The sequence below is a fragment of the Symphalangus syndactylus genome, chromosome 2 (genome assembly GCF_028878055.3).
Source record: "Symphalangus syndactylus isolate Jambi chromosome 2, NHGRI_mSymSyn1-v2.1_pri, whole genome shotgun sequence".
Taxonomy (NCBI): Eukaryota; Metazoa; Chordata; class Mammalia; order Primates; family Hylobatidae; genus Symphalangus; species Symphalangus syndactylus.
Window position 1 is genome coordinate 24,117,954 of NC_072424.2, and position 25,737 is coordinate 24,143,690.

At 49.7% G+C, this 25,737-nt stretch overlaps 1 protein-coding gene across 12 annotated transcripts in view; it reads left to right on the top strand.

Annotated features, from left to right (window-relative positions):
• Positions 1 to 25,737, top strand: part of AFAP1L2 (actin filament associated protein 1 like 2) — a 109,941-nt gene that overhangs the window by 63,734 nt on the left and 20,470 nt on the right. For 6 of the 12 annotated variants that reach the window (XM_055248477.2, XM_055248409.2, XM_055248419.2 and 3 more), the window contains exons 2-7: positions 820 to 948; positions 7,931 to 8,005; positions 9,327 to 9,421; positions 17,944 to 18,034; positions 21,513 to 21,596; positions 25,431 to 25,636. In XM_055248477.2, the coding sequence (XP_055104452.1) occupies positions 820 to 948; positions 7,931 to 8,005; positions 9,327 to 9,421; positions 17,944 to 18,034; positions 21,513 to 21,596; positions 25,431 to 25,636 (680 nt within the window). The remainder of the gene's footprint in view (positions 1 to 819; positions 949 to 7,930; positions 8,006 to 9,326; positions 9,422 to 17,943; positions 18,035 to 21,512; positions 21,597 to 25,430; positions 25,637 to 25,737) is intronic. The other 6 variants (XM_055248512.2, XM_055248453.2, XM_055248444.2 and 3 more) reach the window with 1 other exon arrangement.

Sequence of the window (25,737 nt, forward strand, 5' to 3'; positions counted from 1 at the left end):
GTGGTGTGATCTTGGCTCACTGCAACCTCCACCTCCTGGGTTCAGGCGATTCTCCTGCCCCAGCCTCCCAAGTAGCTGGGACAACAGGCACAGGCCACCACGCCCAGCTAATTTTTGTATTTTTAGTAGAGACGGGGTTTCACCATGTTGGCCAGGATGATCTCGATCTCCTGACCTTGTGATCCACCCGCCTCGGCCTCCCAAAGTGCTGGGATTACAGGTGTGAGCTACCACGCCCGGCTCAGGTGTGGCTGTTAATCATGGACAACCTGTGAACAGATTGGTACTTTAAAGCCGTGCAGCCAAGCCAAGATGAGGCTTAGAACCATAAAACTTCAGAGCTGGAAGGAACTTTACAAAGCATTTGACCTAAAAGACTTAAGAAGTAAATGGGCCCACAGCCACCCAGAGAGGATCAAGATGAGAGTAACCCTCATTCTAGCCACAGCTCTAAGAGCAGAGCTCAACGGTCCTCAAAGCACTTTGGATGTAGTGCCCTCTTAGTTTTCGCAAGAGCCCTGTGAGGGCAGACGTTTGCAGTGGAGGAGATAGAAAGTTGGCGGACGAGGCCATTGTCATTCTTCCAGCACCTGGTAGGGCTGGGGCTTCAGCGGAGGCTGTTCATTCCAAGCCAAGGGCCTGTTTCTCTCTCCCTGTGGCCCTGGAGCTGAGAATCCCATCTTCTTTCTAGTCCCCCCAACACGCTGCCAGACCTCACACCAAACCCTTCCTCTTGGGACGAGAGGGTTCGAGGTGTATCTAAGCTGGGCTTTGGAGAGAGGGCAGCCACTCTAAGTTTCTTCTGTTTCCTCTCCCTAGCCCTGGAACAGCTGCTGACGGAGTTGGATGACTTCCTCAAGATTCTTGACCAGGAGAACCTGAGCAGCACAGCCCTGGTGAAGAAGAGCTGCCTGGCAGAGCTCCTCCGGCTTTACACCAAAAGCAGCAGTGAGTGTGGGCCCCGGGCGGTGCAGAGGCCTCCACGCCAACAGAGATGGTTGTGAGTCAGTGCAGGCTGCCATAGCTAAGGATCACAGACTGGATGCTATAAACGACACTTATTTTCTCACACTTCTGGAGGCCAGAAGTCTAACCTCAAGGGATCAGCAGGTTTGGTCCCTTCTGAGGCCTCTCTCCCTGGCGTGCTGATGGCTGTCTTCTCCCTGTGTCCTCACATGGGTTTTCCTCTATGTCTGTGTCCCAGTCACCTCTTCTTATTTAACTTTTTTGAAGCAGGGGCTCACTCTGTCACCCAGTCTGGAGTGCAGTGGCGCAATCATGGTTCACTGTAGCCTCAACCTCCTGGGCTCCCAAGTAGCTGGGTCTACAGGTGCATGCCACCATGCCCAGCTATTTTTTTTTTTTTTTGTATTTGTTTTTTTGTATAGGTGGGATTTCGCCATGTTGCCCAGGCTAGTCTCGAGCTCCTGGGCTCAAGCTATCCGCCCTGCCTGGGCCCCTGAAAGTGCTGGGATTACAGGCGTGAGCCACCGTGCCTAACCCTAATCTCCTCTCTCTCTCTCTTTTTTTTTTTTTTTGAGATGGGGTCTTGCTCTGTTGCCAAGGCTGGAGTGCAGTGGCATGATCTCAGTCCACTGCAACCTCCACCTCCCAGGTTCAAGCGATTCTCCTGCCTCAGCTTCCGGAGTAGCTGGGATTACAGGCGCCCACCACCATGCCCAGCTAATTGTGTATTTTTAGTAGACAGGGTTTCACTATGTTGGCCAGGCTGGTCTCAAACTCCTGACCTCAGGTGATCCACCCACCTCAGCCTCCCAAAGTGCTGGGATTACAGGCGTGAGCCACCGTGACTGGCCTTAATCTCCTCTCTTTATAAGGATATCAGTCATAGTGGATTAGGGCCACCCTAATTATCTTATTTTAACTTAGTTACCTCTTTGAAGATCCTGTCTCCAAATGCAATCACATTCCGAGATATACTGGGTGCTAGGATTTAATATATGAATTTTGAGGGGACTTCACCCCCTAACAATGGTGCAGGAATGACCCGACTTGGGCCAGAGCCCCAGAAATCTCTGGTCACTTGACACAGCAGCCCACGAGTGAGGTTTTAAATGAAGTATTTTCAAAGCACTCTTCCATGCTGGTTGAAAGTAGAGATGGAATAATAAATTATAACAATAGCTAGGGCTTACTGAGCATTCCCCTGAGCATATGGAATAACCCATTTCATATTTAAGACATCCCTGTGAGGCTCGTGCTATTGTTATAGAGGGGGAAACTGAGACCTGGAGAGTTTAACCTGCCCAATATTATACAACCCAAGGGAAAACATAGTTGGAAGACTTTGTAAATTACAGAACCCTGAGTCCATAATTTTTCTGTCTTTTTTAAATTGAGATAGTTTACGTATAAAGTGCACATATGTGAAATAATTCAGTGAGTTTTGATAATTGTATACCCCTGTGTCCTCATCACCCAAAACAAGATATAGAACATTTCCATCATCCAGAAAGTTCTGTCTTGGCCATTCCCAGCTGCCCAACACAAGCAACCATTGTGCTGATTGATATTGCCTGTGCTGGAGCTCTGTATAAATGGATTCATATGATGTGTACTATATGTCTGGCTTCTCTGGAGATTCATCCATGCTGTTGAGTGTGTCTGTAGTTTGTTCCTTTTACTGCTGAGTAGTATTCCATTCTGTGAATACATCACAATCTGTTTATCCTTTCACTTACTGATGGCCATTTGGGTTGTTCACAGATTTGAACTATTACGAATGAGGCGGCTAGGAACATTCTTGAAAAAAAGTCGTCTTGTGGACATATGGTTTTATTTCTAGCAAATTCAGACTCTTTTAAAAAAGGAAAACCCTTTTTGTGAAGTCATAACAGTTGATTTTTATGTCAGATGTTTGAGAACTGGAAATGCTGTTTGGGGACGGTCAGGGACTGTGTGAGGGCATCTAATCCATCTGCCTCCCAGCGGGAAGAGGCCAGGTCCTGCCAGGGAAGGGAAGTCTCCACCTGCCCCGGCTATCACAGTCCAGAAATGCTTCCTTGTGTCCAACCTGAATCTGCCAGGCTACATTTCAAGGACTTTCTCCTTCCCTGTTCCCTGTGGAACTAGTTTCTATTCTCTGAATAAGCAGTCGTAAAGCCGAGGCATGTTGCTATATGCCCATCTGTCTTCTCTTCTGGAGGAATCATCTGCCTTAGGCTCTCATCAGAGGTGTTTTTCTTCAGCCTTTGCAGCTTCCCATGCTCCTGAAGGCTTTATAGGGAGCGTCCGCCTGCCTGCCGCCGCGAGTGCTGGTCAGCAGCAAATCAAAGCAGCCCATCGTGGGAACGCAGATGGGAAATCCACATTACAAAGCGGGAAAGTTGGAGGGGGGATGGTTCACTCCATGCAGGATTCATCAGTGGAATCCTCTAAAAAGCACACTCCCCACACCACTTCGATATGCTCCACCTTGAACGCTCAATGATAAAAAACACCTGTGTTGGGAACTGGAAACCACCTGTTTGTGATAAGTCTGAGCCGTGGATCTTGGTGCTAACCACTCTGGCAGCGCCTCCTACATGTGGTCTCTTTTTTGAATTAACCTGTGATGTGGCTTCCTGTAGGATGACCTTTTTGTTCTGCCCTTGATCGGCTCTTATAAAGTCAGGCCTTCCCCTCTCCATGGACTCTGCAGCTCGTAGGGGGTGGGAAGCTGCTGAGAACTGGTCATGGGTTCCCCAAGGTGAATCACCTCCAGAGTGCCACCCATGCACAGCCACACTGAGGCCTGGGGCCTGTATTCTCAGAAGCAAAGCCCACTTGTTAATAGCCACTGTTTAACGGAACTTCCCTTCCGGTCCTCTTTGTACCCCTTAGACTGTAGAGTGGGTACAATAGCAGCCAACATTTATTGTGTACTTTCTGTGTCCCTGTACTTAATGCAGTAAATGACATGGATGACATCATCCTTTATCCCAAAGTATATTCCCATTTTACCAACAAGGAAACCAAGCCTCTGAAAGTCACTTGCCTGAGGGCACACGGCTGTAAGGGCAGAGCCAGGGCTTGGACATGGACAGGTGGACCTAACCTTATCTCCCCCTGCTCCACTGCACTGCAGTTAACTGTTGTGTCGCACAGGACAGAATCGTAAACACACGTACCGCACCTGAAATTACAGCATTCTTTCCCTCGGCCTCCCAGGCCCACCTCTACCCAAAAATTAGCTCAGCCTGTTGAGACTTGTAAGTGGAGGCAAGGTGATCATCTCAAGATAGCCGTGGTCCAACAGGCCGAGCTGCTGGGACTTCCACACATTTTGGGCAGGATGTGTATGTGTGCATTTACACTTCGCAAAGGGAATTGTCTCTGAGTTTTCTGATCTTCGTTTCTTTTTTCTCAATGTAACACAAATTTTTCTACCCTCTTTGCTTTTTGTCTGGATGGAGAGGTCCAGGCATAGACTAAGATCTGTTTATTGAGGGCTTGGCTCCCTGTTGTCTATTCCAGCCTTCACCAGTGACAGCTGTGTCCCCACCATACCAGCCCCCACTCCTGCCTCGCATTCCCATCCCACCCTCAGAGGCTCCAGGGACGTTTCAGTGGCTGCCCCTCTGGTCAAAAGCACTTCAAATGTTCTGTATCCAGTGGTAGCAAAGAGGTTCATGTTCCTGCTCCCCACCCTACGCCAGTTCTCTGGGAAGGACCACCCTCTGCAGACCTCCAAGCACTTCGGGCTCATCTTCCCAATACCTTCAGGTCGTAGTCATTTCCCACCCGCTGTGTGATGGTCAGATTCAGGTATGTCTTTCCTGCCGGACTGTGGGGTTCACAAAGGCAGAGGTAACATCTATTTTCTGCTGTATCCCCAATACTTAGCACAGTGCTGATGCTGAATGCACTTTGTTAGATAGTTGAGTGAATGACAGAAAGTTCTCTAGCCCAAGGCTGCTGCCTCCCAGACAGGACTGAGCAGTCTGGCCTTCCTGTCTGCAGCCTCCCTGTCTAGGGCCAGGTTTACTGTATTTTCCCCACAATTGCAGAAGGTCTTGGGAGCCTCTTACTTCCCACCCTGGAGAGTCCTAGATTAGCAACCCTCTGAGAATCAAAACCAAGTCAGCCTCAGCCTGCAGCCCACCCAAGGTGGGCCGATGCACCCTCATGAAGTGGCCAGTGTGAGTTTTCTCTGCAACTTACAAATCATCATCTTAGAGAGAAAACACCTGCTCAGAATCCAACATTTAAAACAATAACGTCTTTTATTTTTTTGTATAGGTATGTGAACTTAGTTAATGATATAAAAAAAAATGAACACTGAGCACTATTTATGTTCTTCCAGTTCCTTTTTTGATCCTTATCAGCATTATCTGAATATTTTGGAGTAGCTGTGGTTTGCCTCTGTTTCTGCTTTACATTATTTTTATATTTAGAATTGCTGCATGAACACATTTCCATGTGTTGACAATTCATATACTTTGTCTTTTTTTGCTATTCTGAAACATGATCTTACAATTAAACTCTAGGTCTTGGGTATCTTTATAAACAGACACTGAGCTACCTTGCTAGTTTTCACGATTGGGTAGAGTTCAATGCTGGATGAATCCTAATGTTTAACCTATTGGTAGACATTTAAGTTGTTTTTTTTTTTTTTTTTTTTTTGAGACAGAGTCTTGCTCTGTTGACCAGGCTGGAGTGCAGTGGCACTATCTCGGCTCACTGCAAGCTCCGCCTCCTGGGCTGGGTTCACGCCATTCTCCTGCCTCAGCCTCCCAAGTAGCTGGGACTACAGGCGCCCGGCTAATTTTTTGTATTTTTAGTAGAGATGGGGTTTCACCATGTTAGCCAGGATGGTCTCGATCTCCTGACCTCGTGATCCACCCACCTTGGCCTCCCAAAGTCCTGGGATTACAGATGTGAGCCACTGTGCCCAGCCATATGTTGTATTCTTTTTTTAAAAAAAAATTCGTGCAATATTGTAGTGAATGTCCTCAAATACAATTTTCTTTAAATGCTAGAGTTTATCTGTAGGATAAGTTTCTAGCAGTAGAAATGCTGGGTCAAAGAATATGAACACAAAAATGTATCCTCCAAAATCATCTCTAGAATGGCCATGCCAATTTATACACTCTTCAGTAATCCATTTAGTTTTTAAAGGTGACTTGCTGTTATATATGTTGATGTGCCATGGTTTGTTACCATTTTCCTATTGTTGAGCCTTTGAGTCATGTCCCATGTTTTAAGCTGTCATTTTTCATCTTAGTTGTAAGGTTACCTTACCTTTCCAAACTCCCTAGTATCTGAGTTTTGTACTCTTGAAAACTGAAGAGTTTGGTTGAAACAGGCAGTATTTTGTCATGCAGACAAGAAAACGGAGGCACAAGGGTTAGGTGCTTTGCCCAGAATTATGCCATTATGGCAAAGCTTTGGTTGAGACCCCATCTCCTGCCTCTCCCTGCAGGGCACTTTTCCGCTCTGCCGTGCTCTGGAGAAGGGACTGACTCAGCCCTCTTTGAGTCTCAGTGGGAGTCTGGTGGGAGTCTGTGAGTTCCGGTTCACTCCATTTGTACCTCACAGCTCCCACCCATAAACTGCTGCAGTCCCTGGCACAGGGGTGACATTTCTTGTCCTGGCAGGGCAAGGCACTAAGGTGACAACCCCAGGTGCTGATCACTGAGGCTGTATCCAGCCCCCTCCTGTTCCTCTTGGCTCTCGGGGCCCTGCCTTTGCAGGCCTGTTGGCTGGAGTTTGGGCGGTCTGTGGCCACGGAACAGAGTGACGCTGAACTGCTTCCTTTGCCAGAGGTTAGAACTGGGTCCTTTGGCTCAGTAACGCGGTCTCTAACCACTGGAATTTATCAGCCACAAGTTTCTAGGAAATGCAAATTAAGGCGGCAGAAGAAATTCAAGAGGATTTTGATGAAGAGAAACACTAGAATGAGCTTCCTCTGAAGACTTCTGAAGAAAGGGTCTTTGGGGGATTGGAAATGGAGCAAGTTAGGAGGCCAACTTTTCTCTGCCCAGGCAGGCATGGGAAAGGTGACTTAACCTGCACAGAAGTGGTTTTAAAGGAGGGCATGGGTTGTGCCACTGCAGGGTATAATCTATAGGGTAGAGCAGGTGGCTGGTGGCTCTTCAGTTATTATTCTCAGGATACTCACCCCTTTAAACTCAACTCATGTGATTTGGCTATTCAGGTCCCCTTCACCCATCCAATGGCCCCCTACCTAGAGGCCTGCGAGCTGAACTTCCAGGTCCTCAGTGTGACCTGGCTTATCTACACACACTGGATCAGCCCATTCAAGTAATTTCAGACTAGGGTGAGAATGACAGGAAATATTTTACAATTTAAATGAAATGCTAGGAAGCCCAGAGACATCTCTACTTGGTGGGATACAAGGCAGATCTTGAACTTAAGATTTCTTTTCTCTTTTCTTTCTTTTTTTTTTTTTGAAGATGGGGTCTCACTCTGTTGCCCAGGCTGGAGTGCAGTGGTGCGATCTCGGCTCACTGCAAACTCTGTCTCCCAGATTCGAGTGATTCTCCTGCTTCAGTCTCCTGAGTAGCTAGGATTATAGCTACTATGCCTGGCTAACTTTTGTATTTTTAGTAGAGACAGGGTTTCACCATGTTGGCCAGGCCGGTCTCCAACTCCTGACCTCAAGTGATCCGCCCGCCTCAGCCTCCCAAAGTGCAGGATTTTTATACCATAAGCTCTCCTTCTGTATCTTACCTGCCCCCACACCCTCGGCCAGGCTAGAAAACTAGCAGTCAGCAACTTGTCATTTCTCTTTTGGAAATCTGTCAGCTCTTTCCATGTTGGACTATTCTTTCAATCCACTGAAAATGCTGTGTGCTTTTACTGGAACCCAGGCAGATGAAAACGGCTCTGGGGTAACAGGGTTTCTAGCTAGGGTCCCTTTCTCTTCATGAAGTCACACAAAGCCTGTGTCTCCTTCCTTCTGCAGGCTCTGATGAGGAGTACATTTATATGAACAAAGTGACCATCAACAAGCAACAGAATGCAGAGTCTCAAGGCAAAGGTATGAGGCTGGGATCACTGACGCGGGTATGGTGGCCACTCCTGGGATGGGGGAAGGTCCAAGCTGGTTCTGTCCCACGTCTCTTTCCTCCCAGCCGGCACACAGACCGCCTGGCGGAGTTATTTTTGGAAGCCACATTTTTGTTGGTCGTATTTTGGGTTGATGTATTTTGGGATGTTTCAACAGGCCACCCCCTCCTTGCCCATTGGATAAGGAATCTGGCCCTAAAACTTTTTGGCTGTTCCCAGCATCATCCCAGGAACAGGAAGTCATAATTCAGATGCTCGAAGAAAGCAGCTGTGTGTGGTGCTGATCCCACGGTTCTGCCTTTATGTCTTTTGATAGAAGTCTGTTTTGAGGAAGAGGAGAGAGAAATAAATGGTGGTGTCAGCAACTGCCTTAATAGTCAAAGATGATGTTTGAAGGTGCTGTCTTTGGTGGAATGTTTTGTCTCCCATGGGAAGGACATATGTTGTCTTCCATGGTGCCTCACTCTTCTGCTCTGTTCTGCTCTCTGCTTTTCCCTTAAAACCTCCAGGGAGGGGCCTGGCAAGACCCCGGGGAGGCCCAGAGGTATGCAGAGCTGCCTAGTTGCAGAAGAGGCAGGCTAAGAAGCTCCATCTCCTAATTCCCAAACCTGTGACTTAACCACAAAGGCTTAGAGAGGGGTGGGAACACAGCATTGCAAAGCACTCAGTCCTGTTGAAGGCTTGACTTTGAGACATCAGCCACCAAATCCCCGACGTCGGGCCTGCCTGAGCCTGTCTGTCCCAGGGCTGGCTGAAATGGACAGGCTCAGAAGTGTCTTCGGCACCTTTCCTTACAAGTGCACCGAGGGTTGGTGGCCTCACTTCCCCAGCATGCCTCCTTCACTTCCTGCCCCTCACCAAGCCTGGGACATGGCAGAGCTCATCCAGATGAGGTTGGCCACTCTGGCGGGGGTCACTTGCCTTCCGGGTAAACTGTGGGAGGAAAGAGCCATAATCACAGGGTCCGTGCTGAGAGTGGCTCAATATAGTGGCCACCAGGCAGCTCCTCTGCTGGCCGAAGCTCTGTGGCTAGACCATTTTTTTGACATGGGATGGGTAGGGGAGCAGGTACAGAGGCTGCCAGAAACCCCAGGCACATGGCTGGGGCACTCCTGCACCCTATTATTGGAAGGAGGAAAAACAACTTCGGCTCCAGGGACCGCCTGCCTGGGTAATTAACACCTGCTCAAAAAGAACTCACGGGGTGCATGTGACCGGGCATTCCTGAGGAAGGAGACCCTGTGTAAGGCTGGTCACCCCTCACCGAAGCCTTTTCCTTTTGCTGCCCACAGCGCCTGAGGAGCAGGGCCTGCTGCCAAATGGGGAGCCCAGCCAGCACTCCTCGGCCCCTCAGAAGAGCCTTCCAGACCTGCCGCCACCCAAGATGGTAAGTGTCAGTCCAGGACCCCTGATTTCCCTGACATGAGCCCCTTGAACTTCCAGTTGTCCTCACAGGTGTCAGCTCACTAAGTGTCTGGCATTTTCTGAGCAGCTACTGTGTTCAGGGACTGGGACAAGGCACATGTAGGGACAGAGCAAAAGGAAACTTGCCTACAGGTGATTTGCCTGGGGCCACAGTACTCCGGATGCTGAGGGTGATGGGTCTGGGGAAATTTGATTGAGTGCCAGCTGACGCTAGTCACGCTCTTTATCCAGCACTATGTGAACAGGGCCATGAACAGCTGTGGTCACCAGCCTAGGCCATGGTGATCTTTAAAAAATTTGCAATAGCCAGGTGCAGTGGTGCGTACCTGTATTCCCAGCTACTCATGAGGCTGAGGCAGGAGGATTGCTTGAGGCCAGGAATTTGAGGCTGTAGTGCACTGTGATCACACTTGTGAATAGCCACTGCAGGCCAACCTGGGCAACATAGCAAGACCCCATCTCTAACATATAAAATAAGCGAATAAATAAATACATAATTTAATTCCCCTACATTGTTCTGGAGTTTAAAGGAAAAGTAAAAATTCATAAATCATATCACACTGTACTACCTGCTTGAACCTTACCAGTAGTTCTTATTAAACATAGAAAAAAAAAATCCCGTTCCTTAGCATGGCCTCAGGGCCTATGACCTGGCTCTGCTGCATGTCCTGCCTCCTCATACAGGGTCTTCACTGGCCTCCTTTCTGCCCCTGGATTCTGTCACTCTGGTCAGAACTGCTTTAGGGACTTTGTACCTCCTGGTCCCCTACCAATTTCTCATCTCTCCAGAGTTCTTAAGAGAGACTCCTGCTGACCTGGCTAAGTAAGACATCCCTCCCCCATCTGCACCCGGGTTGCTATCTACCCACCACCCAGTTACCCGCTCCATGGCATCTGCTACTGGAACAGTCTTGTTTGCTGTCTCCTCTCCTGATGTCAGCTCCTGAGGACAAGGACCTTGTCTCTCGTTTATTATTTTGTGTCCAGTATCTGCAGACATGGACAGATGTAGGCCATACATAAATATCCATTAATTTGGATGGAGTTGTAAAATCATATGGATGTGGGTTCAAATCCCAGTTCTGCATGCCACTAGCTCTCTGACCTTGAGCAAGTTATTTAAAGTCTCTAATCCTCTATTTCCTGGTTTATATGGAAGAAATGCTCACATCTGTCTTGTCAGATGGGCTTATCCAATGGGCTAAGGCTGGCAGCCCCTCACCACCGTGTGTGGCATACTGTGCTAGTATTCAGTGAGGTAAGTGGTAGTATTTATATTTTAAGGGTGAGGAAACCTAATGTCACACAGCCTGTAAGTGACAGAGTCAGCATTTGAACCCAGGTTCTTTCCTCTTAGGGCATGGCTGGGGAGGGATCCTGGGGGCAGGACTGGGGTCTCAGCTTAGAAGGGTTTATATGGGTAGCCAGGGGGTCTTGGGTCAGCGCCAGCAGGAAGCTAAGCTCCTGCCAACTGACCGTCACCTGATCTGTGGGCTCATGTTTCCGTGGAGGGGGTCCCAGCCCCAGAATGGCTCTGGACTGGCCCCTTTATTCGTGCCTTCCTGGGGGGCAGGGGCCACAGCTGAGGATCTGACTCCACCATGTGGGGTGGGTGGGCAGTTCTGGAGAACCTGGGACAGTGTCCCATTGCATGCCGTCCCTTGAGCTGGGTGACAGCTGGTGGGGACTCCTCATCTCAGGCTGAGTGAGGCTTGACATCAAGACTGAAGCTGAGTCCCTGGTGTCCCTGTGATGCTGGCAATGTAGCGACTGCTACACCCTGAGCCTCAACCCCATCCCATGCACACACACCATCCGCCCACCACCCATCGAGGGATAGGTATTTTCATCACTGTTTCTCATATGAAGAAACAGACTCAGAGTTAAAAACCACTGGCCATGGTCCCACAGTTGGGAGGTACTAGGCCAGGATTTAAATGCAGATTTTTGTTGTTGTTCCCAATTCCTCCCCCAGCCTGGGCCTCCCTGACATTTGCTCCTCTCTGTAGCAGAGCAAGGGCTCAAGCTATGCTCCCTCCAGCGCCAGGCTCCCCTCACTCACTTTCAGCCCCGATATTTTGGGGAAGAGCACAGCCCCTCTGCTGTCCCATCTGTTGGCTGATGGCTTTAACCAGAGGTTTTCTGGTGTGGCCCAGGCATTGCTTGCTGGGTGGTGGGCATGGAAAGGTGGCTGTTCTGAGCCATGGCTGGAATTTTTTATCCTAAATCCAGTGTCTGATTCTGACCAAGGTACCTTGGGCTTTGCTAGTGGAAGTGCCATCTTCTGCCCCACCAGGGGCAGCTGCTGGTGGGTCCCCACCTGGTGGGTAGGGGCAGAGTTTTATGAGCACCGCGTACTGTGTGAGTGTTCTAGAAATTGTGTTTTACAAACACAGCATGGTCTGAGGGGCCCAGGGTCTGGGACCTGGCTACAGCTGTAAGTTAATTGAGCCACGGTGAGTCCCTGCGGGCCCTGGGATTCTGATGCTGGCTTCTGTTCCTCGTCCAGTGCCCTGTGCCTCAGACACTGCGTGTGGGGAGGGGCACGTGGCCCCCTCTAGAGTAGACTTCCTGGATTGTCGTCTGTGACTAGGGCTTGTGTCCCTGTTTGAAAGAAACTGGTGCTGCAGTTGGGGAAAATATCAGCACCCAGGAATGGCACAATCCCAAGGAGGCCTTTCAGCCAAGTGGTAACTTCCTGTGGACAGTTTCCAGGCCCCAGGGAGACTTCTAGCAAAGCCAGCTGACTTGACAGGAAAAGGCAGCTCCCTCCCACTTTGTGGACTTTCTCTGCTGTGAAGGACAAGAGACGGGTGTGGACTGCGAGTCCTCTGGCTAGGTCCCACCTGGTCTTGTGCAAGGCACCCACCTCTACCCCAGGGGGTTCCAGATGTGGTGTGGGGATGTAGGTGGTGTCCACCGGGCACTCTCCCTGTCCTTGCGCACACACATGAGCACACATCCTCAGTCTCTCAGGCCTCCTCTCTGGTTGAATCAGGCTGAAGCTGCCATCACTCTTAGTCCAAGGGCCCCAGAGGAGCAGTGTCAGGGTGGAGCCATGTCTGTGGCTCTGAAGGAGGAGGAGAACCACAGCAGGGAGAGGCTGTGGCCGCTGGAACCCCATGGCCATGCTAGCCAGACCATCAACCGTGGCCAATGAACATCTGTTTCTCCTGCAAGGACCATGGCACCTGGCTGTGTAGACAGCAGCCTGGAGAGGCAACAGCTGCCTGAGTCACTGTCCAGCTCAGGCTGGAACCCTGAGCCTGGAGTGCCCTGTGGCCTCTCTTCCTCAGACAGAAAACCCACCCTTCCTCCCTTGATCCCAGAACTTCAGGGAGGCTTCTCCACCTGAGGGCTGGGCCCTGCACAGCTGCCTGGCCCTGGGCTCACTGGCACCTGCAGCAGCACCTGGACATCCACCTGGGGTCCTCAGGGCCTATGGCTGGGCCAGGATCATGCCTCGGTCACAGGCGCGGGATGCTTATTGGCCAGGAGCCCAGATGTCCTCACTCCAACCCCTACAGACTCAGTAGGGAGTAGGTCTGTCCAGCGATAGAAAGGGCAGCCAGGGGTTTGGAGCAACCTCGTGGGTGTGGACAGTGACTCAGGCATCTGTGGCCTCTCCAGGCTGCTGTCTGCACAGCCAGGTGCCGTGGTCCTTGCATGCAGACGAAACAGATGTTTGTTGGCCACGGTTGATGGTCTGGCTAGCATGGCCATCTCCACCCCATCATCCCTCTGAGGCCTGGCCATGCGCTGGCCTGCTCTTACATGAGCTGCTCTGTGGGGGAAACCACTTAATCCCTAAAAGGACGTTGCCATGGCTAGCCTCGGAGGCCGGGCCTGTCCTGTCCACTCACCCCCACCTGGCAGCCTTCTGCAGTGTACTCTGAGGCAGGGTGGTTAGAGCTGTGAGGATGCCTCGGGTCCTCTGAGCCACACCCCTCATCAGCTCTTGTGTCTAGTCTAAGCCAGGGGTTGGCAAATTGTAGCTCACTGGCCAAATCTGATCTGCAACATGCTTTAGTAAATAGTGTTTTATTAGAACACAGCCAACCTTATTTAGTTGTATTAGTCTGTGGACTTCTGAGCTACAGCAAGCAATAGAGTTGAATAGCTGAGATGAGACAGAGGTCCCGAGTGGCCCACAAGTCCCTAAAATATTTACTTTTTGGCCCTTTCCTGAAAAGATTTGCGGCCCTCTGGACCTCTGGTCTGGTCAGTCCTGCCAAGCCTGACTCGCTCACGCAGTCCCTTCCTCCAAACAGTCAAAGTTCTTCAGGTTTGATGTTAAATCTCTTCTGGATCTTCATTTAATATTCACAGTCTTCCTGTAATCCCAGCACTTTGAGAGGCTGAGGCGGGCAGATCACCTGAAGTCAGGAGTTTGAGACCAGCCTGGCTGACATGGCGAAAACCACGTCTCTATTAAAAATACAAAAATTAGCCAAGCGTGGTGGCACGCAGCTACTCAGGAGGCTGAGGCAGGAGAATCACTTGAACGTGGGAGCTGAAAGTTGCGGTGAACTGAGATCACACCACTGCACTCCAGCCTGGGCAACACAGCAAGACTCTGCCTAAAAAATATATATATAAATATATATATAATTCACAGTCTTCACCATCATAATGATAATAATTAAAATAATAGTCCTTTTTCCTTAACCCTGTGAGATGAGGATCTGTCTCCTTGAAGCTCTGATAATAGGTCATTGTGTCTGTTTCATCATGTGACTCATCATTTAACCCAGCATTCTTAAGAGCTGGGATTCCATCCTATGGTGTCCTCTGTACCCACCCCCAGAGTACACTGGTTTATCCTCCACCAAACACATATATGCAAAACTTTTCTCCCTTTCTTATTTTTACGTTTTATTTTTTAGATGAGTAAAAACTAATATGTATTGAATATTGAATAGTGATAGGCACACTTCAATCCTTACAGCAACCCCATGTGACAGATATTTCTATTCTCCCCTTCTTATGCCAAGTCCAGAGAGGTCAAGCGAATTGGTCAGAATCACACAGCAAGGATGTCCCAGTGTCAGAATTCAAGCCTGGTTCTGGAGATCGGACTCCACTCCTGCCCTGCACTGTCTCTGCATAGCGAGCCATTTTCAGATTTTGCAGTGTCAACCTACAGGCAAAAAATGGAGACAAAATAAATATAAGTAGAGAGTTTATTCTGACCAAATTTGAGGGTTGCAGCCCAGGAGCACAGATTCAAGTTACCCTGAATCCATGTTCCTATTGGCAGCAGTTACAAGTGGGTTTTCAAAGGAAAAAGAAGAGGCAGTTTTTAAGTTGTTTACCAATACTTTATCTTCAAATACTGTAAGCTATCGATCAGCTAAACATTGTTCTTTGTATCATAAATTCCAGGAACCTGAAGATAATGGATGAGGCAGCTAGTGAGGAATAAAATGCCTTTAAACAGTTGCCCCCAGGAATGGGGAGGGGAGAAAACGGTGCCGGAAGCCCCATACTCCTGTCTCTCTGGGCTTGATACATTTTGCACACCTCACGTAGCTCAAACTCTTCTGAGCTATTTTTCTTCTCAACAGAAGCTTAGGAGACACTCAGAAAACACTGCCTGGCTCCACCCTAGACAGGACAGGAGGCCCCCAGGGACAGACCCTGTGGTGATGATGACCCACGGGGAGCTCCTGCAGAAGGGTTCACTCCTCCCTTTGTCCTGTTCGACTCTCGAGAATCCTGACCTTGGGGGGCCAGATCCTGGGTGCCCAGAGCTTTTCTCCAGATGGGACCCACCTGATGGGAATGGAGCTTCTTGGAGGCTGGAGCTGGAGGCCCAGCCAGATCAGGCTGATGAGCCCTGGGACCCACTGGGGAGACCTTACTGCCACAAAGGCGAGAGGACCCTTTCCCTGTGGACCCTAGGGAGCTTGTTGTTAGTGGACCACGGGCAGTCTGTCACTGTCTCAGCCTTTTCTCAGGCTGCTGGCTGGCCAGGGGACCAGGGAAAGCTGAGAGAGCAAAGATATCGCACCAGGCTGGGGCTGGCAAAGAGGGAGGACCAGACACTAGAAGTTACCAATGGCACGCCCATTGTCTGCTAGGGCCTGGCTGCCAGGCAGGAGCCTGGGCAGAGGTGTACAACCTGGCTCCCTCAGCAGTGCGTCTGTCAGCCCAGTACGGTGTCAGGTTTGCTTATGAAATGACCAAATTCTTTGATTCCTTCCTTTGTAGGGGGTGCCACATGCCAGAGGAGGGCTGAAAGCTGTTCTGTGCCTGCCCTGTGCCTCGTATCAGCTCTGTTGGTACAGGACCAGAACTGGTGCTGGACCCAGGCTGTGGCCTGGCGTCAGCCAACCCTCTGTGATGCCCTGACAGGGTCGATCCTCTTCATCTCAGCTTGCAGGACAACAGTCTAGTAGTTTGGCTCCTGTCACATTAACTGCCCTCACTGCCCAACCTACAGACCCTGGAACTGTGGAGGGGCCCCAGACAGTGATAACAATGGCCTCCTTGTATTTAATATGGGCCAGGCCCTGTGGAAACACTATCACGTTTTGTCTCATTGAATTTTCAAAACAACCCTAGTATTATAAAGAAGGAAAACAAGGCTCAGAGAAGCTGTCACATACCCAAGGTTAAATCTATAAGGTCCTAAAGCCTGGATTGAAATCAAGTTACATGAACTCCAGGGTCTACATAAACAGACTGTAGAGTCCAAACCACACAGGACTGGGCTCTGGGGGACCCTGGTATCCTCACCCTGGGGAAGCTGGAAGGGATACTCTTGCAGCCCAGGCTGAGGACTGTCCCACAGGGGCTAAGCACAGGCTGCCTGTCCTCCCACTGTCTCCTGGGCCAGGAGTAGGGGAGCTACCTCCATCCTGGGTCCCCCAAATCCATTTTTCATGGCAGGAGTTTCTGGATTCCTAGCGTTACCCTCTCCCCCAAAACACAGGGGTCCGCCTGAGCTCAGGGCCCTGCAGGGTCCTTCCATTGGCTGCTGCTTCCATCCTCTCCCCCTACAACCTCCCCCACCTTACAGCCTGCCTGTGCTTTCATGTGGAGCCTCCTTGAAGGCCCAGGCCTTCCCTCTTATGCGGAGGGCCCAGCACAAGGACTTCTCAAAATCAAGAGTGGGAGGGAATGCATTTCCAGCTCTGCCACTTCTGTTGTGAACTCATCATGCATATTCCCATGGAGTTTCATGATTCAGAAAGACACTGGGGACCAGGCATGGTGGCTCGCACCTGTAATCCCAACAATTTGGGAGGCCAAGGTGGGCAATCAGTTGAGGTCAGGAGTTTGAGACCAGCCTGGCCAACATGATGAAACCCCATCTCTGCTAAAAATACAAAAATTAGCCAGGCGTGGTGGTGCACCCCTGTAATCCCAGCTACTCGGGAAACTGAAGCAAGAGAATTGCTTGAACCTGGGAGGCAGAGGTTGCAGTGAGCCAAGATTGCACCACTGCACTCCAGCCTGGGAGACAGTGAGACTCCGTCAGAAAAACAAAGGACAGTGGAGACCCACGTTCAAGGATGCTTACACATTCATGACCTGTCTCTCATAATAGTAATGCAACAAATTACCTCTTTTACTCCCCCATGGTTGCTTATAAAGGTAGCTTATTGAAGCATAGCTTCATAGTCTAGTGCCTACTATGCAGGTGGAATAAGGGAGGAACAGAATGATTTCACGTTCTATGCTTTCGACACAGTTGCAGGTGTTTTTTATTCTACTCGAATTGCACACGTTCATCCTCATCCCACATAAGCTCAGGGTCATCTTTGAGACTCGGCACAAAGATCACACACCCTGGGCACCGTTCCTTTGTCCTAAATATTCCTCACACCTTCCTCTGGTTCTCACAGAACTTTGACCTTGTCCATTATAGCACTACTGTATCACAATGCACTTGACCAGGAGCTGTTAAAAATCTACCAGCTACTCAAGCTTTTCTTAGGACTGACTCCTGAAGTTTCGATGTGTCCCTCTCAGCTAGTATATGGAAGTCATCCAATATTTGCTGAATGAGTGATTGAACTACATTATGGTAAAAGTGTAGGATTTAGAAACCTGGTCCTCTTTCTCCATGGGCTATTGATTAGCACTTGTCTTTTTAGAAAATATATTCTATTTAAAAGCTGCAATAGCTATTCCAACAGCCTGGCACTCTCTGGACTGCTAAGTGCATGATATATCATGTACATAATGATATTTTGTGTGTGTGGTAGGAGGTTTGAGCCTCATTTTGCAGGGGAGAAAGCTGAGTCTTGGCAAGGTTAAACAACGTGCCCACAGCCCTTCCGTGGCTACCGACCAAACACTATGGACTGTGACTGATGGGATTCATGACATTGCATGTTCTCCCTCCCAACTTGCTTAAAGTTTAAAGTCCAGCTGGGCATTTTTGTCTTCTAGACTTCCACCCAAAGAGTTATTTCCAAGTTGCTCCCAGTGTACCATATCTGCAAATGTTTGTCTTATTTGTTCATACCACAGATTCCAGAACGGAAACAGCTTGCCATCCCAAAGACGGAGTCTCCAGAGGGCTACTATGAAGAGGCTGAGCCATATGACACATCCCTCAATGGTACATCCCAGCGGCTAGGGCTTGGGAGGGTGACTTACTGCTTCCTGCACAGATGTTGGTGCAGACTTACCTGGGGGTAACAGATATGCTCATCCTGGGCTGGGTGACAGAGGGTAGTCTGGTCTGCTGTGACAGGAAAGCATGGTCCAAATTGAGAACTGGCCACAGAGCATTCAGCCTTTAGTCTGAATGGGGAGCCAAGACCCACAGCAGACCTAGCTTTCCTGCAAGGAGGAATGAGGGATGGTACACAACAAATAGATTGACTGCGTCTGATGTTTTCTGTGGTTCCTGCCTGCAAGTTGTGAGATTTCAACACAAAGGTGACGGAAGAGAGGAGTGTTGGCCAACAGGCCCAAGGCCCTGGTCAGCAATGGAAGTGGCGGTCAGGCTGAGTCTGAGCCCAGTTTCCACGTTCTTTCGCTGGACTCATAGTTATGGTGGTCCCGCTGTGTCAGGGACAGGAGCCCAGTCGTCCCAGCACTGACATTCAGTGAGAGAAAACAGACAACAAATAAACAGCATGTGTTGGTGGTGATAAGTGAGAGGATGGAAAACAGAACAGGAGCTGGGCTTCTGCAGGACAGGGGAGTTACTTTAGATAGGGAAGGCTTCTCTGATAGCATGACTTAAACAGATTCCTGAATGAAGTGGAGAGTGAGTCAGGCAGATACATTCAGGAAGAACTTTCCAGACAGAGAACATGGTATCTGCAAAAGCACCGAGGCAGGAGAGCTCTGGGTGTGTCTGAGGAACAGCAAGGAGGCCAGCATGGCAGGAGCAGGGGAGAGTGACAGGAGGTGGGGACGCAGATGGGGCTGCCAGCTGCAGGAATGACTTTGGCCTTTCTCTGAATGAGGAAAGACTGCAAACCTCCAGAGGGTTACTTAGGCACTGATCTGTGCTCATGCTGCTAATAAAGACATGCCCGAGACTAGGTAACTTATTAAGGAAAGAGGTTTAATGGACTCACAGTTCCACATGGTTGGAGAGGCCTCACAATCATGGCGGAAGATGAAGAGCAAAGAACTCTTACATGGCAGTAGCAAGAGAGATCGTGTACAGGGAAACTCCCCTTTATAAAACTGTCAGATCTTGTGAGACTTATTCACGATCACGAGAACAGCATGGGAAAGACTCACCCCCATGATTCAATTACCTCCCACCAGGTCCCTCCCACAACACGTGAGAATTATGGGAGCTACAATTCAAGCTGAGATTTGGGTTGAGACACAGCCAAACTATATCACTTAGGTATTGAAAAGATTGCCCTGGACACTGTGTGAGCGGCTCTGCAGGCAGGGCTCATGCTAACACCCTCTGTCCTTGGCTCATGGTTCTCAGCCTGAGGAAGTTGGGTCCAAAGTGCTCTTGGTTTGGGGATTTGATTACACAGGAAGGCTTTGAGGTTCAGGAAGAGGTGGTTGTGACCCTCATCTCTGGGGCAGCTGGACTGTGGTCCTCCCCTTCTGGCCTCCTTCTCTTTCCTTCCTTTGTAAGTGAAAGGGCTTTCAAAGCATAAATCAATCAGCAGATATGAAAGGCTAGGGCCCCTGGGGCTGGGAATGAACTAGGCTGAGGAAGGTGTTGGTTCCAGATGGAACCAACCTAAGTGCCATCAACCAATGAGGGGATAAAGAAAATGTGGTACATACACACCACAGAATACTACTCAGCCAGAAAAAAGTATAAAATAATGTTTTTTGCAGAAACTTGGATGGAGCTAGAGGCCATTAGTCTAAGTGAAGTAACTCAGGATGAAAAACCAAATATCCTATGTTCTCACTTATAAGTGGGAGCTAAGCAATGAAGACCCAGAGGCAGAAGAGTGATATAATGGGCTTTGGGGACTAGTGGGGGAAGATTGGGAGCGGGGGTGAGGGATAAAAGACTACATATTTGGTACAGTGTACACCACTCAGATGACAGTGCAGTATCTCAGAAATCTGCATTAAAGAACGCATCCACCTGAACCCCAGAAACTATTGAAATAAAAATAAAAAAGAACAGGACCAGGGATGAGATGGGACCGGTGACTGGGAGTGGGATGGGATTCCCGTGCCCTTCCTTCACACTTACCTGCCGCCTCCTGCTGGGAGCTCTGTGGGAGGTGAGCGCCTGTTTGGGCTGAGTCTATTCTAAGACACTGGCTTTGTGGGCAGCCAGCACTTAGCATTGACCCACTGAGTGTGCGAGGTGGTGCCAACTCACCAGTCGGGCTGTGATTTCAGACCAAAGGTGAGGGTGCGGTGCTGCTGTCTGGATGCGCGTTGAAGGTGGAAACAGTGACTCACCGTGGTGAGCACCTCCCTGCTCTCAGGTGTGGCCAGGCCAGCAGGGGCCTGCCTGCCAGACGCACCAGGGGGCCGGTTTGTCGGGCAGACGCTCCATCTCGACACAAACAAGTGGTCAGAAAGGCCAGTGCTTCTTGGTTTTGTCTCTCAACTGTGAGTTCATACTGGTCGTAGCCACGACTAGGGGTCATCCCAAGGACAGCTTGAACTCACTGTGTGGAGTGGGTCAGGAAAGCTCCGAGATGGAGGAAATCCAGCTGCGAGGTGGGAGGGAACATAGTGCTGCCTGTCCTGCCAGGCAGAGGCCTGGGGATGACTTGGGGAGAAGCAGTCATGGTCAGCACAGAGGGAGGCCTTCACCTGCCTTAAAAGCTGGCCTGACCTCAGGTCCTGCCTGGTCAAACAGTGTGACATGCAGGTTGTGGCTGGAGGAATGGGCATGGGGCCCCAGCCCCTTGCTATAGTTGATGGCCAGAGTGATTTGCTGACTTCCTGCGAAAGGCCAGTTGCTCGGATTCTTGACCTGCTCTATCAGCCCTGTCCCCACACTGCTCCCCTGGGTCATGTCCCTCTCTCTGAGCACACGTGTAATGAGTGCCCTGCTGGCCTGTGCTAGGGATACCGGGATCTGCCCTGCTTGCCAGAGATACCAGGTTCTTCACTGATGGTGTCTCACCCTGGGGTAATGCTAGCGGCTGTAACAAATAACCCAGCAGCTCCTGTTTATAGTAACGCAATAGAAACCTGTTTCTCACTTGGGTATTTCAGTGTGAGGCATCACTCATCCTCATGTAGATTAGGTGCCCAGGCTCCTTCCGTGTTTGTCTCGGCCATCCTCGAGGGCCACAAAATCCTCTGCAAAGAGAGAGCAGAGAACCGCTATCTGCTTCTTAACAGCACCAGCCAGAAGTCATGCACATCACTTCTGCCCACAGTCCCTTGGTGACAAGTAGTCACATGGTCATCTCTGGATGTGAAGGGGTCTGGATCTAGGAAATGATGTCCTTGGCTCAGCGGTGGCCTCACCCAACAGCCCACACCTCTGATGGGCAAGCACTAACCTCTGGTGGACTGGCAGCCGAGCTGCCACATCTGGGTCTCTCTCTGTGTCTCTGCACTTGGGTGTGCTCCTCTCTTCATTCTGTCTCTCTTCTCTTCCCTCTGTGCTCCTGGATGTTATGCAGGTCACTCTGGCGGATTTCTCCCCACTGGAGTCCCCAGATGGGTGCAGGTGCCCGAAGGAGTCATTTATGCCACGATCACCTTGGGTACTGCCTACTCCCCGAGCTGGAATGCCAGTGATTCTTGCCTGCTGCCTGGCTCTCAAAGATGTGTGCATGCCCCAAGGGTGGCCACTGTCTTCTTCCTGATCTTGTGCATGAGTCTTGCATGTGCATGCTGTGTGCAATCCTCCAGAGGAGTGACCTACTAGGCTTTCCACAGCCCCCACCCCCCACCCATGTGGTACCAAAACACATGGCTAAAAGACCCACAGTGTGTACGGCTGTTCTGCCCTCAGTTCCACAGGACACAGTGAGGTAGAGTCTACCTAGGGATGGCAAATGGGGGTGGAATTATCTCAGCATCCTGCCTCTCATTCTTGTTCACCCTCAACCTCCTAGAAGCAAAGTGTCTGTTTCAAGAATATCATACTGTTTTGTTTTGTTTTTGAGACGGAGTCTGGCTCTGTCACCCAGGCTGAAGTGCAGTGGCATGATCTTGGCTCACTGCAACCTTCACCTCCCAGGTTCAAGCGATTCTCCTGTCTTCACCTCCCAAGTAGCTGGTATTACAGGCGCGCATCACCGTGCCCAAATTTTTGTATCTTTAGTAGAAACGGGGTTTTGTCATATTGGCTAGACTGGTTTGAAACTCCTGGCCTCAAGTGATCTGCCCTCCTCAGCCTCCCAAAGTACTGGAATTACAGGCATGAGCCACCATGCCTGGCCAAGAATATCCAATGTTTATGGTGTGCTATGATCCCTCTTAGGGGTAAAAACAATTATTAATATATTTGCTCTAAATTTCCTCCAAGCTACTCCAGGAGTATGATTTGTTGTTCTTTTTTTTTCCTTCTTTTTCTTTTTTTTTTTTTTTTAGACAGAGTCTCACTCTGCCGCCAGGCTGGAGTACAGTGGTGCAATCTCAGCTCACCACAACCTCCACTTCCTGGTTCAAGCGATTCTCCTGCCTCAGCCTCCTGAGTAGCTGGGATTACAGGCATCCACCACCATGCCTGGCTAATTTTTTTTTTTTTTTGTATTTTTAGAAAAGACAGAGTTTCACCATGTTGGCCAGGCTGGTCTCAACCTCCTGACCTCAAGTGATCTGCCCGCCTTGGCCTCCCAAATTGCTGGGATTACAGGTGTGAGCCACCATGCCCAGCCTCTTTTTTTTCCTCAATGTTTTTTCTTTCATACCTAGTCCTGTCGATGATTTGCGGTTCTTAGTTTCCTAATACCCCCATGGAGGAGGATGGGCAGATGTTAGAATTCTTCATGAAACATGTGGGGCAACCCCAGAAGCACAGAACGGTGGAGACTTACCCAAATTCTTCACACTAAACTCTGTAGCCTCCTCCATTAATTTTTGTTACTGAAGGAAGAATCCCAATGACAGTATATCATTTTTTAAATGTCGCTTATTATACAGATAATGCAATACTGGCAATAAGGAAAAACATTTTTAAATCACCCTGATCCTACCACCCATCAAATCAACTATTTTGAGCTTTTTCTATGTTGCTTGCAGTGCTGATCTGTTTGCATGTATAGTTCTAATTGTGCTTTCTCCCTTATCATACCTTAGGGAGTTTATCCAGCTGCACACTAATTTTCAGAGTTTTAAATGATTACAGTTGCATGGACATGACTAAGTGGGTAAAATCATGCTTTACTTACCCAGTCGCCTTCTGCTGACTGCTAAACAGCATTTGAATGACTATCCTAATGCATGTAACATTCCTTCCCACCCCCACCTTTTTTTTTGAGACAGTGTCTCACTCTGTTGCCAGGCTGGAGTGCAGTGGCACGATCTCAGTTCATTGTAACCTTCGCCTCCTGGGCTCAAGCCATCCTCCCACCTCAGCCTCCCAAGTAGCTGGGACTACAGGTGCCTACCACCATGCCCAGCTAATTTTTGTATTTTTTGTAGAGATGGGGTTCTGCCATGCTGCCCAGACTGGTCTTGAACTCCTGAGCTCAAGTGATCCACCTGCCTTGGCCTCCCAGAGTGCCAGAATTACAGGCGTGAGCAACCACGCCTGGTCCCTTCTCTTTTTAAAAAACTAGTTTCCTAGGATAAAATACCAGGACTGGGATTATTGGATCAAAGAGTACGGGTGTTTTTTATGGCTCTTTAAACAGGCTGCCAGGATGCTTTCTGAGAAGCCTGTGTTAATTTACGTTGTCACCTGTAATCTAAGAGTTCAGGGTTCCATCCTGGGTAATACTGCTATTTTCAGTCTTATTTAATAGGTATAAATTATACACTTTTATATTAAGCCATTAAGAGAAGTAGTGTCACACGGCTTTTAAAGAAAATTGATACTAAAATATTTAAAATGTTGTTTTTAGAAATATTAAAACACATTTTCATTGGCACTGTTGCTAGAATAACTATTGCAGGGGCCTCATCCCATTTTTCTATATTCTAATGCAAATGTGCTTCTTAGTAAAATCAAACGTGCTTCTTAGTAAAATCAAATGTGCTTCTTAGTAAAATCAGCAATATTTTATTTAGCTATACAGATAGGAGAATGGGTTTCTGGATTCTTCTGCCAAGACTTACGAGCCTATGGGCTGGTCCTCTTCAGAAGGGTGTCATGGGAATGAAGGCAGAGTGTCATTCAGCCTGACTCAAGGGGACAGAACAAGGACTGCCATGCAGAAGTCAGGGAAATAGATGCTGAGTCCATTTCCTAACTGACAGGGCTGCCGGGAATGGGAGTATCCAGGGATCGGGAGATAGTGAGCCCTCTGCAGGAAATTCGGGCAGAGCATCAAGGTTATGATAGACAGGACTCCTGTGCCAGGGGTTGCACTGAAATCCTGCGGTTCCCTTTCCTCCATGCCCTGCTTTTCAGGGATAGATGGATGGATGAATAGAGAGACAGAGAGATCGATCAATCGATGGACAGATGAACTGATTAATGATTTTTCTTCACATGGTTTTTGTTTTGTCCTTGAATAGGGCAGTGGGACTTGGGAACAGAACAGCTCTTGCAGGATGGTGGGGGCAGAAACTAGAAACTGAGGCAGTTGGGGTGTGGGTAGAATCGTGCATGATTTGTGCTCTGATGAGTTTTGGGATTCTTTCAAAACAAAAGAGGAAGGGTTTAAGTTAGAAACTAGTAAAAGGAGCTCCATTTGTGCCAGGAGGTATTAGGCAGGGAGGGAGGGCAAGCAGTGTCTGTGGAGGATATGAGTGGAGGTTTGAAGAAGGGCTATGACTGGGAGAGGGTATTTGGGAGTAAGAAGGTGGCCCCTTTCCCCAGAAAGTGTTTCCTGCTGTGGTTTATTTGGACTTTTATTTCTGAGGAGCCACAGCCCCTTCCCCAGATCTAGGACTGAGCCAGGCCCAGCCAGGCCGGCGGCCATCAGAGGCCTGCCTCGCGTACAGCTCAGGTGGAGCATGGATGGCGTTCTCTTCCTCCTGAGGCCTTGGACTGCCAGAGGCCAGGCCTGGGAGAGCCTGGCAACATCCCACCCCATGCCCTTCAGCTTTCATTTGAGGAATTAGAGGCCCCGAGTAGGAGAACTGGCCTTGTCAAGAGCAGACAGTTGGTCTGTGGGGCAGTGTCTTCTCAGGGTTTCTGTGGAGTTGGGAGTGACAGGATTTGAGGAAGAAAAGGGAGACTTTGGTTTTAAGTTATTTGTGTTTTGTGGCCAGAGGCGGCATCCAAGAAGCCTTGCTGAGGGGTTTGGGGGCAGGAAAGCCAGCCCTGGGATCTGGCTGGTGGCTGTGGAGCTGGTTTGAGGGCAGGGAAAGTCAAGGGCTGTGGTCTGGCTGCTGCTGCTCCTGCCTGCTGCCCTCCCCAGCGATGTTGCTTCAGGACTGTCCCCTGCCCCATGGGGCCCTGACCGAGCTGGTCTTCCTTGCAGAGGACGGAGAGGCTGTGAGCAGCTCCTACGAGTCCTACGATGAAGAGGACGGCAGCAAGGGCAAGTCGGCCCCTTACCAGTGGCCCTCGCCAGAGGCCGGCATCGAGCTGATGCGCGACGCCCGCATCTGCGCCTTCCTGTGGCGCAAGAAGTGGCTGGGACAGTGGGCCAAGCAGCTCTGTGTCATCAAGGACAACAGGCTTCTGGTAGGTCTGCCTCACGTTGTCTTGTCCCCTGGCTCCTCTCCTTGGGGAAGGGGCAGGGACAGGGAAGGAGGGACAGGATGGTCCCTGACCCCAGAGGTTTT